General features: G+C 41.2%; 1 protein-coding gene across 2 annotated transcripts in view; it reads right to left on the reverse strand.

Moving 5' to 3' along the window:
- Window positions 1–15654, reverse strand: part of LOC124804838 (A-kinase anchor protein 17A-like) — a 134433-nt gene that overhangs the window by 22842 nt on the left and 95937 nt on the right. For both annotated transcript variants that reach the window (XM_047265187.1, XM_047265188.1), the window contains exon 4: window positions 10844–10954. In XM_047265187.1, coding sequence (XP_047121143.1) covers window positions 10844–10954 — 111 coding nt within the window. The remainder of the gene's footprint in view (window positions 1–10843; window positions 10955–15654) is intronic.

Consider the following 15654-nt stretch of genomic DNA (forward strand, 5'->3'; position numbering starts at 1 on the left):
GAGAAGCCATGAGCTATTGCCTTCTTGCCGTACACTGGTGTTCTGTCAAACAGAATAGGTCATATCATGGAAAAACCTGAGGTGTGGTGCATATTCTGTCAGCCCGTCAAGATTATATCACTACTGCACAGTGCAATTCCGTAGTATGGGAGTTAAGCAGCTCCCTCATCAAATGGTTCAAATGGCTCTGAGCACCATGGGACTTAACATCTGAGGTCATCAGTCCCCTAGACTCAGAACTACTTAAACCTAACTAACATAAGGACAGCACACATATCCATGCCTGAGGCAGGATTCGAACCTGCGACCGTAACAGCAGCGCGGTTCCGGATTGAAGCACCTAGAACCGCTCGGCCATAACGGCTGGTGATTCCTCATCAATGTTGTTTATTGACCATAAGCCAAAGTGTCAGAACCTTGAAAGAACACTGCACTGAACACTAATTGCACACAAGGTTAGGACAACTGGGTAAGGCAGTGGCTCTGGCACACTATTTGGAAATGGGACACATCACAAATTTCAACCAAACAAAGGTACTGACATAGGCCTACAACTTCTGGGATTCCATAATAACAAAATCCATTGAAGTTAAAAAAAAAAAAAAAAATCTTATTAAGTGTGACTCAGTGTGCCACCTTGGTAAAACCTAGGAGATTGTGCTAGACGTACTAAAGAAACAGCACAAACCTAGAGCAGAGTATGTGAATGGAAAAGGGACAAATGAGATAGAGTAATGCTGGGGATCCCAGAGGTAACAACTGTACACCAAATGCATCATTTGGATGAGGCAGAGTACCCAAGTGACTTACCCATTCACAGCATCTGCAGGTATAAATAATAGCTGCTCCATTGTACAGACATCCATGTATCAGGGTGTCTGAAGATGGAAAAGTTGTTCAGTTGTTGAAATATTGTGCATCTTTAATATGACACTCTGACCATTGGCCTGTGAAGTTTTCCTTCAAAGATGTACATATTACATGAAACATAAATATACAATTCAAAAACAGAAGGCTACTGGGTAAACAAAACATCTACGCTATTGTATACTCGAACTATAGTAAGTCTACAAAACATAAAAAAAGTTAAAAACCTCCTTAAGTTTGTGAACAAAAAGTTCATTTGACAGTATATGAAAGAAAAATTTAAGAGAGCTAAAAGATAATAAGGAAGAAGAGGGAATAGAAACCAGAAGGGAATGTGTGCTATTGTACTTTATTTCTACACTAGTGAATGCTGAATAAGAGAGAGCTGCTATGTTTGGATAACAGTGAGGGCACCACAGTGAATGAAATTGTTTGTGTGTTGCATGACTGAGATGTCATCAGAACCTTATAGTGGCCTTTGTCTCTTACAATTAAGTGTACAATGGGCAAGATAGTACACACCTGACACATTATTACAAAGTAATGTAGGGCATACCACAGTGTCAAGGGTATAAGGAAAGGTTGGATGGCATCAGACACACAAACTTTATCAACATTATAAAGTTTTATGATGGTTGTATTGGAACATTATTCATGCTAAACAATAGTATGATATGTTACTTAATAGAATTATAAATCTCAATGCCATAAGAATGCGCATTAATTGATTTTTTAAATAATTTTTCCAATGTATGCATTTTGATTTTTTTAAATTTTTGGTGAGAAGCATCAGACATGAAATTGTAATAAGTAAAAAAGTCACTTTTGTTAAAAAAAAAGCTTTTAATTGGTCTGTAAATAGTTATAAACATGAATATCAAGTAAGTACAAGTTATACTATTGACTAAGTTTCCACATTAGAAGAAAGTTAACTCAAATAAGCTGTAAGAATGTCATTACCTATGACCAATAGTGAGCAAGGATGGCGATATCTGTGAGTTGACCAAAACATTCAAAGCTGTGTCTGTGCTTCTTGTGTTGTGCTTGTCAATAAACTGTGTTTCTATATCACCGTTCCTATCTCATTGCTGGTATACCCCTAAGAACTCCATCAAACTGATGACTGCAGGTACAACCACAACACACAATATGCAAATTTTCATCATTAAATGGCCTACAATGTACTAACAATGCAACCATATTTTGTTGGATTGTCAGCATCACCAGAATCATGTACTGCCACAGATGGATTAACCTTGTGTAAAGTGCACTGACAGTGTAATTACTGTGCTCAAAACCACCCAGTGATAAAATGTGGGTGTACCACGATGGTAAATGACACAACAACAGCCAAATCAACAACCACCATGCCGTGCCAATGGCTGACACAGACAACCTATTTCTAGACTTTGAACAAGATTACCCAGCGAATTCACATTCTCCAATGCAGTAAATCAACATGTCGCAACTGTGTCTAATAATGAATAATTTTGCAAAACTACCACACTGACCATGAAACACGGGCGTGCCACATCGTTAAACGATACAGCGACTGTCGAATCAACAACCAGCACATCATGACAATAGCCAACACAGACAACCTACTGCTAGACTTTGAACAAGATTAGCCAGTGAATTCACACCCCAGTGCAGTGAATCAACATGTGGCAACTGTGTCTAACAGTGAACAATTTTGCAAAACTACCATGCTGACCGAAATGTGTGTTTTTCTCAAAAATTCACACGTTCCGCATCAGTTACTTACTATCCACATCAGTATATACCGATTCATCAAGTGGAACTCACCACTAACTGTGATCCGTTACACAAATTGTCTGCATCTCCTGCACCATATAATGTGTCTGAACTCCCACCAGCCTCACGCTTGCCAACACAAACTGTTGGGTGCGACAATACATCATATTCCGCATTTGTTAGCTCAACCTCCCATGTTTTCAACACTGAAGATGCCGAATGAGACCACACAGCCCTTCATACATTTGTAACCACACAAACTTGTGACTCAACTGAGACTACCACCACTCAGAACAGAACAACCTGCGCTATGGTTTGCCACTGCTGAGTGTGTGTTCAGTGTGCTAAATATCATCGACAATGACAACAAATATGTCACGCTTATCAGTAATCTTGTGTAACATGTCGACTGACTTCATCTTGTTACTACTGGCCACCCAGTACAGTCTTGACCTCAACTGTGCCAAATACTTCCTCATAGACATTGGTTCAGATGTCAGCTCCATACTATGGAATGGCATGTCAATAGCCAACAGCATGCAGGCACTCCAACTGCATGCAGCCAACAACTTCACAATCAGAGCGTATGGAACCACAACAAGCAACATACACATCTCAAATCAACACCAACTCACATGGACATTCTACATCAACAATGTCACTGAACATGTGTTGAGCATCAGTTTTCTTCACCATTTTCTATTTTTGCCTTACATCACACTCAATTTGGTAATGGAAATGCCATGTGGCTAGGGCCTCCCATCGGGTAGACCATTCGCTTGGGGCAAGTCTTTTTGAGTTGACGCCACTTTGGCAACTTGCGTGTCGATGGGGATGAAATGATGATGATAAGGACAACACAACTCCCAGTTCCAGAGTGTAGAAAATCTCCGACCCAGCCAGGAATCGAACCCGGACCATTAGGTATGACATTCCGTTGTGCTGACCACTCTGCTACCAGGGTGGACAATCACTTTGGTCATACAACACAATACTGGAGAATGCATCCCAGGGCTTTTTTCCCTGACTGCAAATCCACTCTTCAATCCAGTGCACTGCTCTACCTAGCAACTTAGCGACAGCTCTATGCACGTCAACATACTCCGCAAGTGTCACACAGCACAGGAACTTCTTACAGCTCATCAGCATTATGACAACTGCTGCGCCAATAACAACACACACTGTGGGGAAAACGCTTCCTTACTGAAACATATCAATGACACTTTAACCATCCTCGCATTCACAAGCAAACAGCTGTGGCGCACTTCGCTAAAGTGTGGTGTCCACCCTTGATCATCGTGCACACACACCTGTGCACATGCACATGGCCGTGCCATCCAATTGCATCTCACTGCATAGCACGTAGGTTAGTACCACACTATCTGCTTTGTCTCACACACTGCCTCTACTTCATTCTCCAGAACCCACTTAATCAAGGCTAGTGCATGCACAATCCACAATGGTACTTCTTACCAACCAACAGTTCATCCATATGGCATAAAGCATGCTGTCTAACACTGGCTAACTTTTGTGGTGTTAAAGAAGCTGTGGAGTTGATAGTTCGTATCGACCACGAAACTTAATATCTGTGAACTCTAAGTGCTCTGTCAAGCCTCCATCTTAACTTTACTTTAGTCAGTTCTTTGTTATACTTCATTCTGTATGGACGCAGTGTCAAGTGTAAATATATATGAGCTATGACACATATGGGAATTTAGTTTTCTATATCCCGATTACCGATCCCTTTCCCATAAAGCTGTTGATAAGATGCTGCAAGATAGCATTGATCGTCCCTCTTATAGCCCACGGGTGTTGGTTTTGTGAAATTAGTACCACAGAAAGATGGCATTTTTCGCCTCTGCAGCAATTACAGAGCCCTCAATACCTGTACAGTGCATGGCAGTTAGCCAGTACCAAATATACAAGACTTTACTCATGCACGGACATGTGCATCCACCTTTAGTGTATTTGACTGTAAAAAAAAAAGCCTATTTACAAATCCCTATGCACACCACCGATATCATGAAAATGCCAATTATCACACTCTTCGGCCTGTACAAATACATTTTCATGCATTACAGATTGAAAAACACTGCACAAACTTGGCAAACTATTTACTGGCAAGATCGCCTTCCCCGTTGATCATTGCTATGCAGACCTTGAAAAGACTCTTTATTTTTTTCCACCACACCTGAAGAACATGAGGTACACATCGAACAGGTTCTCAGAACCTTAAAAGACCATGGTTTGTTGATCTATCGTGACAAGTCTCAACTACTTCACACCAGAGTCACTTTCCTTGGACACTTAGTTGGTGCCACAGGCATCAAACCAACACAAGCCCCATACGACAGCTCCCACTACCATTAACTTGCTGCAAACTCTGACATTTTCTTGAAATTTTAAATGTCTACTGATACCACGTGCCGCGAGCAGCTACATTACAAGCGCCACTCACGGAAGCATTATCAGGTCACAACAAAAATGGAAAAAAGAAGGTCAATGGACCAGAGATGGGTTAAACACTTTTGATCGAACAAAAGAATGTACACTAATGCAATCACACTAACATGGATGGTCAATTGACCGTTATCACTGCTGCACTTACACTGCACAGACAACATCATCATTGTTGATTAGCTATCAGGGCTTAATACCATTTCCCTCCACTTCAACTACAAACAGCTAGCTGCTTCCCAACTAACTGACACGAGCATTGCTGAACTACTAGCAGCAACAACGCCAGCCTCAAAACTGAAAGACACGTGATGCCAGGCAGTGGAACACTGATCCTGTGGGATCTCTCTCTCAAGAAAATTCAGCTGCTTGTGGCACTAACAAACACAATATAAAACCTTTAATCAACTGCACAATCTTTCACATTCCAGCATTCGTCCTACAGTCCGTCTAATCACTGATTGTTTTTTGTGGTCCAACATTAAGAGAAACTGCCACATCTGGGCACAGTCAAGAAAACACACCCAACTGCATCTTGGCCAATCTGAGATACCCACAGCTTGTTTCTGCCACCTCCACATTGATCTCGTGGGTCCCCCTCCCGAGTCGGAAGGTTATAAGTTCCTTCTCTCCATTACATACAGGGCTTCATGGTGAGTTGAAGCAACACCCATTAAAGACATTATACCTGAAATGACAGCTCACACTTTTGTTGGCACTTGGATATCATACTTCAGCACAGCAAAAACCAACACCAATGATTGCCAATTTGAATCGGCACACTTCATGACCCTTTGCAGTCTTTGTCGTATTAAACGTACCCACACCGACACCTACCTCCTGAAGACACCGACACCTACCTCCTGAAGAGCAATGGCCTCATCGAGAGGTGGCACAGGACCCTTAAGGTTGCTATCATGTGTCACAGCAGATCTTGGATGGAGCCTCTGCCCTGAGTCCTTCTTGGAGTGCCTACAAAGACAACCTGCAAGTATAGTTGGCCAAAATCTTACATGGTGAATTTCCGGTCCTTCCAGCAGACTTTGTACTACCAGCACAAAACAACAAATATCCAACCCCACTAGCACTCATGCTACATGTTAAAGAGCACATCTGATACTCCCATGTACTGCCACCCAACCTTCACATTGCACCGCAAGTATTTGTACACAAAGCCCTTTCAGACTGCAAATATATTATATTGCGTGATGATACAGTGTGGCCTGCACTCCAACCACCTTATTCAGACCCATAAAAAATAATCAACTTTTGACATTGACATTAATGATAAAGACATTACTGTCACTGTCAATCAGCTGAAACCGGTGTGGGTACTTTAAGAGGACAACACCCCAGACGATTCCAATAGCACCCGGTACCACCTACATCTAACTACCACACAGACAGCCACATCCAAAGCAACACAATGTCCTGCCATCCAGTAAGTGCCCTTATCAATGACCCATCTTCGAACGACGCTGCACATATCCAACAAGTGGAACACACTTATTCTCCTCCAGATGTCATTGATTTTGCTGCCATATCTTGTGAAGTGTCGATGGATATCTAGATACAGGCACAACTGATGATGCCCTCAACATCTGCAACCAACCATCTGTCTGCCATAAGCACCGCACATGACTCCACAACAACTATCACCAAGAAATGGTCTGACTTGTGCCTTGCGCCTGCACTGGTCACAGAATGGTCAGTCACGCATACCTGCACCACCAAACCCCATACTGCAGCCACCTCCACATGAACTGTGTTCATGTCATTGCCCCCACCCCCCACCCCATCCAGCACTAAATGTCCTCCCTTTGGTGCTCCACATTACGAGCATGGGGATGGGGGTGGGGGAGACTGTGGGGATATCAACACTTGCAACTGCAGCTAGCGAGTGAGGACTGCAATATCTGTGATGTGATCAAAGACTGCAGTGTGTTCTAAGCTTTGTCTGTGAATCGAGGTGCTTCCCGTATTGTGCTCATCAATAAATTTTATTTTTTTTATCATTGTTCCCACTTGGTTACTGGTATATTCCTATCACTTTGTAGTAAATTCCAGCAAAAAGTTAAAACAAAGTCACTGTGTTAAAATTTTGAATAAAATGGGCTTAAACTGAATATTAATCTTACCTTTAGTAAAATATCTATTACACATGAAATAAAGACTGTTCAGTCCCAAATGGGCAAACTTTTCATGTGCCCAACCTTCACAAACATGTCATTTAACCCAACCTTTTCTGCAGGATTCATTGCAAATCATGCACCTCGTCAGTTGTTCCTCTTCCTGCCTTTCTTCAAGAAATTTTATTTTTCTTTTAATTTTTTCTTTTTGGAGTTTTTCTGTCAGTTTTGTCTCTGGATTGTACTTTAGTTTTCTATGGTTAAATTCCTCTCTCTCCTTTTCTAAATGATCTTCTCATCTTAGTTTTAATTCACAAAAACCTTTTCTCCTTCTTTTCTGGTTTTTCCTGCTCAAGCTGGACTTTCAGTGGCATTGAAGAGAGTATTGCAATTGGTCCTCTACGATTTTATCTGGCTATAAATTCTGTGCTGGTACAGCTATGAAGAGGTGAAGTTGTCACTACAATCTGTTTTGCTGCAGCTGCCCCTTACAAGTCAGTCACAGAGCAGTTTGTTTCTTCAACACTGGAGTATCTACACTTACTCTCTGACCAGAAACAGCAATTGCATGCAGACTTGCATCCCAAGGGTGGCCTAGCCTCAGGTGACATCTGCTTCCTGCACATGTGTCTGCAAGCCAGCTACAAACACAAAAGTTTGGGGGTAGCAAGCTAGCATAATAATAACAACAACACAGTTTGTTATCGCATTGAGCTTGAGACGCTGCCACTGCAGGTACTATTCTCGCCGTCTGGCAGTGTTCCAGTCAGCAACAGGAGGTGCAGCCAGTGCAGGAGTATTTCCCTCCACAAGTCACATGAAGAAAAATAGTTTGCACTGTATACCTCAGCCTTAGAAATACTTAGGCCAGCACAAAGACTCTGAGGGGCCAGTCACTGTCAGGAGTTATGTCGGGCAATAGTGCCAACTGCTCTGCAGTTCCTCATTCAAAATGACTCCTGCCCAGAGTCAACTGCTGCCGATCTGACAAACTCTTCTCTCAGCAGATAATGACCCATAGTCCTAGGCCTTGCACTACACCTCACTGCTAGGGCTCCATCACACACCTCAATGCAATAACCAGCATGGTGATCTCCTCTAGTAATTCCCTAGGTAGTTACACACTAAGTCGCCTGTAGCTACATAGATGGTACACTTGCTTGATTTCTTCCTGTAGCTGTATCCTGAATAAATATGTTACTATTTCCAGTCTACTTTATTGTTGTTTTACCTGTATGTACCAAACCTTGGTACACAACAAGTACCACCTCCTAATACTTCTACCATTTGTTTATTTGCTCCTGGTTCTGAAGACACATCCCATGGTAATGAAGTAGAGGGACCAGGGTACATTACCATAGGTGGCTGATGAAGGGTCAGCCCATCTCGATAATATGTAGGCCTAGCCATACTTGTCCAAATCACTGGAAACACTTTTGTCTAGTGGAATAACTTTTCTCCACTTGAAGCTTAACTGTGCCAATTCCATTCAACATATTTTGAAACAGGCAATATCTGCAAATCCAGTTATTTAACTTAGGGAAAATTTCATGTTTGGATACTTTCACATCCACAATGAGCACTCTTTATGATATGCATTTCTGAAGTGCTTCATAACTGTCTCATCAAAAGTGGCTGCAACTTGTATCAAGATGAAAGGTGGGGGAGGGGAGCATACTTAATATGATTATGTGATTGCTTCTGGCATAAGTTATCACTCCAGGATCTTTGTTCTTTCATGAGAGACCATCCAGATTAATTAGGGAAGTATCTTTCTCAGTTGGGTTCCCCATCATTTCACCCACTTCAGAAAATCTTCAGCAGTTATCCAACCATGTAAATGAGGATCAAACTCTTTCCTATTGGTGCATCCTTTTTCATATTATCATTTCTTAGTCTGGTGTAGGTAAACACAAAAAGTGGTGTTATAAACAAGTACTCAGAAGCGCTGACAGAGATCAAAAGGATGATGCTTCAAGGTCTCTTGGTCAAAGTTAGCTTCTCTACTCACTTTCTCTCTTTCACAGTCATGGATTTAACTTATGCAAAAATCTTTGCAGGACTCAGTCTGAACTTATCCACCAACTCACCTAGTTTGTCAAAGAAGCTGTTAACTTGTTCCTTCCCAAAACCTGCTGCTCACTGCAAACTTGTGGATTCAGCTGTCCTTGGCCATAAATATTTAGATCATTTCATAGAATAGTAGTGAAACTCTTTACCCAATTTCATTTTTGCTTTATTGGAATGATGCTTTTTTTCAGTTGCTCTGAATATTTGTACAGCAGGTTTAAGGCTTCATCTTCAGTTAAAGTCATAAGCTGGTTATTTACATTTTTAACATGATCACATGATATCATTTCCTGTTCATCACAGTTCTCAGAAAAAAAATATATTTCTAAAAGAAGTTGATAATCACCTCTGTTTTCTCGTAAAGCTTTTAAGTCTGTCATGTAATGCCCTTTTTGGAACTGAATATTTCTCAATCGCTTCCCTGACTGTCATTTCAAGAAGTCCAACTATTTCTATGGCCTCTTTCATTTAATTTTTGTTCCATTCAAGTTATGATTTCTCATTTCTTGCTCATTAAAAGAAAAAATATAAAAATGTAAGTTCTTTTGCTACCAGTTTTTGCCAGTACAGCCCAAAACTGCTTTGTATGACACAACTTGAACAACCTGCTGTGATAGTTCAACATTTCCACTGTTATTACTTGGTTAGACAATGTGACAGCCTACAATATAGAAATTAATCAATTTTCTCTAAAGACACAATAAAAATGTAATATTACTTACTTGCAAACAAAATATAATGTTCCAAAGTTAAACAAACAATTAACTTGTTTCCTCTCCAATATGCATTGTTGTTTAATTCAAAATTGAGAGAGTGGTTGAGTCTGCCTGTAGTTCACATTGGAGTGGCTAGACAGATGCTGCCACTAATGCAGTTTAGAAGTAGCTTTCATCAGATATGATCTGCTCTCATATACTGCCCTACCATGCCCCAATGAAATTTCCTGAATTTAGTAAAAACTGTCACACCACAATCATTTTCATGACTTCTCTGGTAATAACACTGCCCACAAGAGGCAAAAGTCTCTGTTCATGTCCCAGAGTGACATACAACTTTGATTTCTCGTGAAATGGTAAGCAGGGGCACTTCAGAGAAATATGGAAAGTATGGGAGTGATAAAAGCAAAACAGAGGCCTTGAAGGCTGTAAGTAAAGCATGGACAGCTTATATGGTAAGAGGAGTCGGTACATATGAAAAGCAAGGGCCCATCAGTTAGAGTGTCCCAGTTCCACATGCAGCTCTGAACTTTCAGGATCCTTCTCATTAACCCAAAATTGATACCATATGGCAGGAAAGGGGAAAGTGGAAAAGCAAGGTACAAATAGTCATATGTAACAATAGTTCAAAGCTGTCAATGGATGAGGAGGAATAATAAGAGACTCTTAATACATGCATTATATTGCCTCATATTTAGACCCATCTATTTTTATGGATTTGTCTTCTCTCATTATTCCATATGAAAGGTAACTTGGTTCTTAATGTTATGTCCAGTCTTACATTCAACAAGAGGCCACAAGTTTTGAATAATTATCAACCAAACATGAAAATAATGCTCATAGTATTACCATGTGTTTCTTCTTTATTTTATCCTTTTTCTTTTTTTGTCCTTTTTCTTCTTTTATATTCTTTAGTTGCAATAGCTTTTGTTGTTGCTCTTCTTCGTGCTTTCTTCTCACCTTTTAAAAACAGGTAAATGCATATTAATTAGCCTAAAAGTGTAATTAGAGCAGTTCAGATAAATAATGATAAGTTTGCAGCTGTTCTTTTTTATTTTAAAGTTAAACCTTAATTCTGAGTAGACAATTGGTATTTTAAACTGTAAAAAATGTTGGTTGCCACATGCTTTGGCAACAATAAAAAGTTTCAAAATATTTTTTGTTAATTATATTCTATAGGAGAATTGCAGAAATGACATAGTTTAACACCATCATCTCCTGTTTCATTTATTCTTTAATGCACAACCAGTTTTGGCTAAAGACCATTCTTCAGCATTTATTGTACACAACGGATTCAGAAAATCTTCAAATGAAAATGTTTCAAAATTGTAGTAAAATTACACACTAAACTAAGCTTGTTAGTCTTGCAAGTCTTGCAGAAGAACTTCTGTGCAGTTTGGAAGGTAAGAGATGAGGTTCTGGTGGAAGTAAAACTGTGAGGAAGGTTTGTGCATCAGGTAGGGTAGTTCAGTTGTAGAACACTTGCCCATGAAAGTCAAAGGTCCCAGCTTTGTTTACTACCTTTCAAGATCTTGCACTTTCCCTGGTAGACATGCACATATACTCACATACACAACCACACTGGCATTTGGTTGTATGTGGGGTTATGCGCATGAGTGTGTGTACGTCTACTACAAGAAGAGCCAGAGCTTGAAAGCTTGGAAAATACTGTTTCTGTTGTGTGTTTCTAAGTGCCACACAACAGTCAGCTACAGGTGAGTGGTTGCCCTTTCCTTTCCTTTCCTTTCCTTTCCTTTCCTTTCTTTTACTTTAGAAAATATTTATAATTGATGTTTTGTTATGCAGAGATAGATGCAACGAAAGCAAATTATACATGACCATCCCAGAAACACACAAAATAAAATGGCAAAGAACTGTGAACAACTGTTTGTGTAAAACATCAATACACTGTAACTGCAAAATAAAACAATGGAAATTCCAGGTTGAAATATCAACAATATTATGTAAAGGATACTTACTCACCATAAAGATGATACACTGAGTTGTAGACAGGCACAACAAAAAGACTGTTACACACTGAGCTTTCAGCTAAAGCCTTTTTCACAAAGAAAAAGAAAAACACTTATACACATGTACAAACACAATTGCTCTTCATACACAAATGACTGCTACTTCCAGCCAGACTGCAACTGTGTCACACCAAGCAGAACCAGCAGTGCAGAGGGGGAATGGAAGGGGGAGTGGGGAGGGAGAGGAGGAGTCAGCACTGCCTGGTGGAGTGTGCAGGACTAGGTGGCAAGACAAGGCTACCAGTTTCAGCGATGGAAGGCTGTGGGGAAGGACAGAGGGGAATGGAGAGCAGGAAAGGAGAAGAGCCAGAAGGGGAAAAGAATGGTGTGTGTATTGGCAGAGAGTGACACACAATGAGGGTGAGGGAACATGAAATGAGAGGAGCTGATAGGACGCAGGGGTTGGAAACTGTTAGGTGGAGGGTGTGGGGACAGTAGGTAACCACAGGTTGAGACTGGGTTGATTTTGGGAGCACAGAATGTGTTGTAAAGATAACTCCCATTTGCACAGCTCACAAAATCTGGTGGGAGAAGGGAGGATCCACATGGCCAAGGGTGTGAAGTAGCCATTGAAATTAAGCACGTTAAGTTCAGCTACATATGAGGTCTGTTCAAAAAATTTCAGAACATTCGTAATGTTGTGCGAATGGTGTGTTGGAGCTAAAATATAGTTGGCATCCCTGCACAGACCTGTGTTTAATGTGTAACTGCCGGAAGTTTCACTCTTGTATGTTTGTTAGTTATTGTTCAGTTCTGTATTGAGTAGAACATTATGACACACAGTTTACGAATTTCGGGATGGTAGGGTTACAGGAGCAATGTGTCTTCATTGAATTTTGCATGAAACACAAGAAAACCTTTACAGAGATGCACCAAATGACACAGGGGGCCCATGATGATGAGTGCTTAAGCTGTACAAGTTACAAATGGTTCACATGGTTTAAACACAGCTAGACAGAAGTTAAAGATGACCATCATTCAGGACACCCATTGACATCAATTGACAAGCTCACAACAAGACCGACAACAAAATTGTGTATGCCAATCAAAGACTGACTGTCCAAGAGGTTGCAGAAGAATTTAACATTTCAGTTGGATCACGTCATCAAATCCTGTCGTAGCATCTAGGAATGCATTGTGTTGCCACCAAGTTCATCCCACTGCTCATGGATCAAGACCACAGAAACCTTTGTCTCATGATCTGTGATGAGAATTTGGATCATACAAATGAGAACGAGATGTTCCTTAAGAGAATCATAACTGGTGATGAGATGTGGGTCTACAATTATGATGTTGAGACCAATGTTTAGTCTTCACAATGGATTAGGAAAGGTTCTCCAAGACCAGAAAGATCTCATCAGGTAAAATGTCAAAGTCATGCTGATAGTTTTCTCTGACTTTGAAGGATCAGTTCATCATGAATTTGTGCCACACAGATAAGGTGTTGATCAATGGTATTAACAGAACACCTACAAGAAAGGAAATGGCCTGAAATGTGGCGAGACAATGCATCACGTTAACGCACCTGCACATTCATCCCTGTTGGTGCATGACTACTGCATAAAAAACGAAATCACTGTGCTACCTCATCCTCTGTACTCTCCAGACCTGACCCCTGTGGACATTTTCTTATTACCACAGTTGAAAACCCTATTGAAAGACGAAGTTCTGCAATGATAGATGAGATAAAAGAAAATTCGCAAACAGCACTTCACGCTTTCTAACAAGAAGCATACTAAGACTGATTCTGGAAGTGGATAAGGCATTGGGAGCAGTGTGCCAATTGTGGAGGAGAGTATTTCAAAGGACAAAGTTCTGGAATTTTTTGAACAGACCTCTTATTGCGCCACAGGTTGGTCCATTTTGCTCTTGGCCACAGCCAGCAGTTGCAGTTGAAATTATCGTGTGTCAGAAGATCAGTGTCTGCTTGCTGTATTTACTGCTGCAAGATGCGACAGACTCAACGCTCTCACAGATATTAATAGAACAACCAACCCCACCATTTCTCCTAATGGGAGACTTCACTATCCATCATGTATTAAGGAGCTCAACCTCTAGTGCCCTCAGGGTTGGTTTTCGGAGAACCTCATAGTGCTTCATGAGCTATGCATCCTCAACACTGGCACTCCCACACATTTCTATGCTGCTACTGGATCATCCTCAGCCATCAGCCTCTCTTTCTGTTATCCAGCCCTCATGGACTCTGTTCAGTTGGAAGTCGCTGATGGCATCCATTCCAGTGACCAGTTGCCACTCTGGATTCACCTACTGAATGGAGCTCTCCCTAAAAGGACGAAGCCACAATGGATCATCAGTAGAGTTAACTGGATGCTTTTCAGTCAGCTGGTTGTGTTTTAATGCCAAGACAGCATCCAGGACTGGGTGAAATATATTGTACAAGAGTGATCCACCATGCTACTACTTCTACACCCCTAAGACCTTCGGTCATCTTCCTTCAGTCATCTTCCAAGGCGACCTGTATCTTGGTGGACTGATGAGTGCCATTCAGTAGTCCGGGTTAGGCATGCAGCTCTGCAAAGAATTAAGTGCTGCCCAACAGTGAAAACCTAGCAGCCTTTTGATTGGCAAGGGCCGAGGTTTGATTCATCGTCAAGGAGTGCAAGAAAAGGGCACGGAAAATGTCCTTGGACTGTATCAACCATTCCACTTGTTCTACAACAGCATAGAAAGTCACCAGGAGCATTTCTGGTAAGAGTACTAGGTTACCTATAGCGGCATTGTTGGAACAGAAGTGTCTCCTAACAACCTGGTGCCCGGTCACAATCAAATCTGGAATGCTGCAGCAGCTGCAGGCAGTGTCAAAGGAAATCCTCTTATGATGTTTTAATTCAATATGGCTGACAGGCCAGTTTTACGACTCATGGTGACAGGCAACTGACAGACCTTTCCTCAAACCAGGAAAGGACTGAACATGTTCCAGTACTTGTTGGAGCTTTGCCAAACAAGCGGTGTAGGAAAGACTCTAGAGCACATGGTCAACCTTTGTCTGGTCTGGATATTAAGACACCAGGCAGCTCCTTAGCTGCTCTCATTGTGGATCAAGGAAATGTCAATCAACTGTCGACAAACTGATCCTGTTAGAGGTGGAAATTCGTGATGCTTTCCTATGTAACAAGTGTTGTCTACGGGGATTTTTTTTTAATTCAGTAAGGCGCATGACACTACTTGGAGGCAGAGTACTTTCAGTCAGCCAAACCAATGGGGCTTTCGTGGCCACCACCCCATCTTCCTTTGGTCCTTCCTCTTAAGACACCTTTCTAAATACAGAGTTGGTGTCATCAAATAGTGTTTGCAGGAGAACAGTGTTTCCCAGAGCAGTGTTTTAAGTGTCACTCTCCTTGTCACAGCCATTAGCAAAATAATGTCCACAATAAGGAGTCCTGTCCCATGCTCCTTATTTGTGAACAGTTTTACGGTCTGCTGCTCTTCCTCCAACACCGCAGCAGCAACTTGACAGTTGTGACTTACAGTGATGAGTTTGGAAGTGGGGTCACAAAGATTGGTTTTACATTTTCTGCATGCTAGCACCCAGAAGGCACTGAACACCTTGAAGTGTCTTTGCCACAGGTCACGAAAATCAGACAGTGCAAGTCTACACTAGTTTTACAC

Source organism: Schistocerca piceifrons, chromosome 7 (assembly GCF_021461385.2).
Source record: "Schistocerca piceifrons isolate TAMUIC-IGC-003096 chromosome 7, iqSchPice1.1, whole genome shotgun sequence".
Taxonomy (NCBI): domain Eukaryota; kingdom Metazoa; phylum Arthropoda; class Insecta; order Orthoptera; family Acrididae; genus Schistocerca; species Schistocerca piceifrons.